This window comes from Bos javanicus, chromosome X, assembly GCF_032452875.1.
Source record: "Bos javanicus breed banteng chromosome X, ARS-OSU_banteng_1.0, whole genome shotgun sequence".
Classification (NCBI taxonomy): Eukaryota; Metazoa; Chordata; class Mammalia; order Artiodactyla; family Bovidae; genus Bos; species Bos javanicus.
The window spans coordinates 137,939,808-137,944,998 of NC_083897.1; the positions used below are offsets into that span (position 1 = coordinate 137,939,808).

The 5,191-nt window shown below is 49.0% G+C and overlaps 1 protein-coding gene across 1 annotated transcript; it reads left to right on the forward strand.

Annotated features, from left to right (window-relative positions):
- Window positions 1-3,173: 3,173 nt before the first annotated feature.
- Window positions 3,174-4,838, forward strand: LOC133242131 (histone-lysine N-methyltransferase PRDM9-like). Its single transcript, XM_061408180.1, has one exon. It carries the CDS (start codon window positions 3,506-3,508, stop codon window positions 4,400-4,402), a length of 897 nt encoding a protein of 298 aa, XP_061264164.1. The 5' UTR covers window positions 3,174-3,505; the 3' UTR covers window positions 4,403-4,838.
- The last annotated feature ends 353 nt before the right edge of the window (window positions 4,839-5,191 follow it).

Consider the following 5,191-nt stretch of genomic DNA (forward strand, 5'->3'; position numbering starts at 1 on the left):
GGCAGTTGAATCCATGCAGGCTGAAGAGCACCAATGCCAGCAGGGGGAAAGTTCTCCTATTACTTACTACCAAAAAAAATAAAATAAAAGAGAGAAGAAAGCCTGTATCTCTTTTCTGACACTCAGGTCACCAAAGGGAGAAACAGCTATGAGTATGTGGATGGAAAAGACACGTCTTTGGCCAACTGGATGAGGTGGGTGCAGTGAGCCTGCAGTTTGTAGATGTCGCTCTTCCCTCAAGCCCACACCCCTTTCCTTCTCAGCCCATCTCCCTCGGTAGCTTTCACATCTTCTTTCCTCTTTTCCCTCCATATCATGCTCTTTCATTTCAAAAGACATTAGAAAGAAAGAAAGAAAAATATAGCATGTGCCCTCAAAATATAAGTCTATATGCTCAACAAAACTGAGGTACTTGAAAACAACTTGAGGAGTCTAGATTCACCAGGGACACTTTACCTCACTTAACTGACACTTACCAAACACTCTATGTCCCAGTTTAGACAGTGAACTTCATTACTGAAGCAGATCACACAACCCATGTCCTTTTGGAGAACATACTGAAGACAGACATTAACCAATTGGTTTTAGGAATAGTAACCTTGCTTTTTCTATTTTTGAATAATTGCACAGCACCAGGATAACCTAACATGGGAGACCTTGAGTCCGTGTGGGCAACAACCTCCCCAGGCTCGGTTCCAGTGAGAAGTGGGCCCTGAGGCCTGAGAAGGAATGGGGAGCAGGATGGCCGTGAGCATGGCCACTCTCTGAGGGCCTCTACTTTCATCAGGGCAGGCAGAAAGTGAATAAACTATTACTGTTCTCTGTCTCAAGCTATGTCAGAGCACTCTCCATGTTTCCATGGGAGAGGGTGGGCAAGTGAATAGGACCCTGGATACATGTCGGGAGATTGGAGAAAAGCCTCTGGAGAGAAGGCAGGCTGGGGTGAGTGCTGAGGGGTGCATGCTAGCCTAGGAGTACCAAGTCCTGCGGAATGAAAGAGAACTTAATTTAGAGTTTAGAGGAGCTGGAGGTCACCAGGCTTACGGACAGTCCAGGTGGAGACAAGTCTGGAACTGGGCTCTGGACAATGGCTAATTAGGTAAGGAGAGAAAAGCATTCCAGCCAGGAAGAGGACCGGAAACAGGATCTGGAAATAGGAATTCACACAGCCAGGTCTAATGTGTGAACAGAAGGTCCCCATGGGGGGCAGTGGGAACCATGGCGGCCTCAGAGCCTGAAGGCTCTGGTGTCCAGTAGTGGAAGGGTCTCCTCACCTGTGGTTTCTTTCCCTTTCCCGGCCTTGACCCCAGGTATGTGAACTGTGCCCGGGATGATGAGGAGCAGAACCTGGTGGCCTTGCAGTATCACGGGCAGATCTTCTACCGAACCTGCCAGGTGGTCAGGCCGGGCTGTGAGCTGCTGGTCTGGTATGGGGACGAGTATGGCGAGGAACTTGGCATCAAGCAGGACAAAAGGGGGAAGAGCAAGCTCTCGGCCCAGAGAGGTGAGTGCCAGCCCTCTTCCAGTACTCCACCCCATCCTGGGGAGCTTCCCTGGTCCTATTCTGAAGCACAGTCCAATCCAGTCTAAAGTCAGTCAAGTTGCAATTAAAATGCCTCAGAATTTGATTCATTTCATAAGACTGTTAGGAAAAATATTTATATTAAAAATATTAGTTCTAATTTTCAATATTTCATGCAAAAAATATGTAACATCACCTTCTTCTGAAAGGCTTAGAAGCAAAAAGCAAGTTTTTTAGCACCTACCAGCTCTCTCACCTTTACCAGTTTCTTCCTCATTTCCTCCACATTTCTAAGTGACATGCATACAGTGATTTGCATTCAGTTACTGTTTCAGTTTGTTGTCATGTGAATTCATACTTTGTGCCAGACAGGGCTACACACACTGAAACAGACAGAACCACTGCCTTGGGGCAGCATGGGCTTCATACCAGACAGGGGCTGGTGCTCTGAGGAAAACCAGTGCAGTAAAGTGCCTCGGATCAGCATGCACAGAGTGGGGTGTGGCGGAGGATGGTGGGGCAGGGTCTCTGCAGAGATAACACCTGTGGATTCCAGGATTCCAGGCAGGGGAGCAGCCAGTGCTGCAGCCTCAGGGCCGGGAAGAGAGGCCATGTCAGTGGTCGCAGGAGGAAGCACAGAGGAAGAGGAAGGAGGCTGGATGGAACACAGAAGCCTCAGTGCCCATGTCCATGTGCAGGCCTTAGGGGTCTTCCTGGGTGACACAGAGCAACCATGTGGCTACCAGCTCCAAGCGGCACGTTCTCTGTGCTAAGATGATGCTTCGGTTCATTTTTGGGAAGAGACAGCAGTGGGGAGTCCCCTCAGAGGTCAGTTCATTGCCAGACATGAGGGGAGAGTGGCCTGGGTAAAGATGCTTGGGAGTGAGGGTGTGAAGAGTCTGGCTGGAGATGTATTTTTAAGCAGGACTTCCTAGTGCATGTTAAATGGACTAAGACTGTGTGAAATAAGAGGTATGAGTATTGATGAGGCTTGAGAAAGGACATGTCTTTATTGTATGATGTATAGAAAACAGAGAGGAGCAATTTATGAACCAACCAGGGCAGCAGGAGCCAGAGACCTGTAGTCAGTAGGACCTGGGCCTCTTGGTCTCGTCCAGTCTCAAACCCACTTCCTGCAGAGTGGTTTCTTTGAAAGGCTGCTCTTTGAACAAGAAGCCTCAAATTCAGCTTTACTCACACCTGCTCTAACCACCCCCTGTGCTGCCTCCCATATGCAGAGAGCTCCAGGCCAGGTGCCCCTAACTTAATAGACCCTTTCCCCTCACAGGGAGCCATTCAGGAAGATTCCACCTAAGTCATCAAGAGTCTTATCTCTCAGTAGGGTAAAATACCTGTGGCCACTGTGACACGACTTTTCAGATACTTACACTCAGGGAAAGGTCCCTGCAGATCCACCTCTATCAGGAGAGACGCTGCCTCTGATGCTACTGAAAGGTCCCTAGGCTGGGTGGTATGTAGAAAAGGCCCTTGATGCAAGCTTCCTGGATTTCTATAGATGTAGAGAATAAGAATGGAATGGATAAGTGGACTGTAAAGACCCACTTGATGGGAGACAAATCGTGCACCGTCAACACTAAGATGGTTACTGGGGCAGGCTTTACCATGGCACACCAGCTACCTGACTAAAAGCTTCTTCTTTCAGCAGAACCAAAGCCCAAGATCTACCCATGTGCCTCCTGCTGTCTGTCCTTCTCCAGTCAGAAATTCCTCAGCCAACATGTCCAACGCAATCACCCTTCTCAGATCCTCCTGAGGCCATCTATAGGAGACCACCTCCAACCAGAGGATCCCTGTCCAGGCAGTCAAAATCAGCAGCAGCGATATTCTGATCCACACAGCCTGAGTGACAAACCAGAGGGTCGAGAGCCCAAGGAAAGGCCCCATCCTTTGCTGAAAGGCCCCAAACTTTGCATAAGGCTGAAGAGGATTTCAACGGCCTCTTCCTACCCACCCAAAGGACAAATGGGGGGTTCTGAGGTGCATGAGAGAATGACCGAAGAGCCCAGCACAAGCCAGAAACTGAATCCAGAGGACACAGGCAAATTATTCATGGAGGCAGGGGTCTCAGGGATTGTAAGAGCCAAGTACGGAGAGCATGAGCAAGGCTCCAAGGATAAGTCAAGTCTAATCACACATGAGAAGATACACACAGGGGAGAAGCCCTATGTTTGCACGGAGTGTGGGAAAAGCTTCAATTGGAAGTCAGATCTCACCAAACATAAGAGGACACACTCAGAGGAGAAGCCCTATGCTTGTGGGGAGTGTGGGCGAAGCTTCAGTTTTAAGAAAAATCTCATCATACACCAGAGGACACACACAGGGGAGAAGCCCTATGTTTGTGGGGAGTGTGGGCGAAGCTTCAGTGAGAAGTCAAATCTCACCAAACATAAGAGGACACACACAGGGGAGAAGCCCTATGCTTGTGGGGAGTGTGGGCAAAGCTTCAGTTTTAAGAAAAATCTCATCACACACCAGAGGACACACACAGGGGAGAAGCCCTATGTTTGCGGGGAGTGTGGGCGAAGCTTCAGTGAGAAGTCACGTCTCACCATACATAAGAGGACACACACAGGGGAGAAGCCCTATGTTTGTGGTGATTGTGGGCAAAGCTTCAGTTTGAAGTCAGTTCTCATCACACACCAGAGGACACACACAGGGGAGAAGCCCTATGTTTGCAGGGAGTGTGGGCGAAGCTTCAGTGTGATATCCAATCTCATCAGACACCAAAGGACACACACAGGGGAGAAGCCCTATGTTTGCAGGGAGTGTGAGCAAAGCTTCAGGGAGAAGTCCAATCTTGTCAGACACCAAAGGACACACACAGGGGAGAAGCCCTATGTTTGCATGGAGTGTGAGTGAGTCATGACCAATAAACCACATCCTAGCCACAGGAGGATTACTGCAGCCACCCCATGCCTCAGCTCTAAGGGGGCCTCAGAGCAGGTTTATGATCCGTTACTGTCGCCAAGAGTATGAGGAGAGACTTCCCAGATGGTCCAGTGGCTACTACTCCAATGCGTAGAGCCATGTTGAATACCTGATTTGGGAACTACCTCCCACATGCAGCAACTAAGACACAGTGCAGCCATGTAAATAAACACATAAGCAAATATTTTACAGAAGCAGTGTGATGAACACAGAATTAATTGATTAAACAGACCTTCCACTTTCATGACAGGAGAGGAGGTAGATAAACAGCAGATGGTTTCTTAAGTGTTCTGTAGATATTCATGCCAATTGCCTTCACGGTTTTCTGTACTTCTTCTAATAAATTTTGTCTCCAAACAAATCTGAAGCCCAGACTACGTACTCACTCCCCCTTATTACCGACAGCAGTGGGGTCCAGTGACAGTGAACCCCTGGGAAGGCATTATTCTGGAGCCAACTCAGTTAGGTCACTGGACAGTCACTTCCAGGGTCCAGGGAGAGGAATCTAGGATTTGAGACAGACTCATCAGGGAAGAGAAAACTCTGGCTTCCTGCGAGGTGTGGCCTCTCCTCCTTATAGACCTAGACTCTACTTTGGCCTCTCCTGGTTGCCCTCTGTCTTCCTCTGACTTCTGTAGCCTCAAAAGTGAAGGCCACGTGCATGTCTTTGTGTGCATGTGCATGTGCCTCGCTCAGCCTGGGCCATCTGGTCTCCCTCAC

Excerpts from the sequence above, each read along its gene's own strand:
- LOC133242131 (XM_061408180.1), top strand. The coding sequence starts at position 3,506 with ATGGGGGGTTCTGAGGTGCATGAGAGAATGACCGAAGAGCCCAGCACA.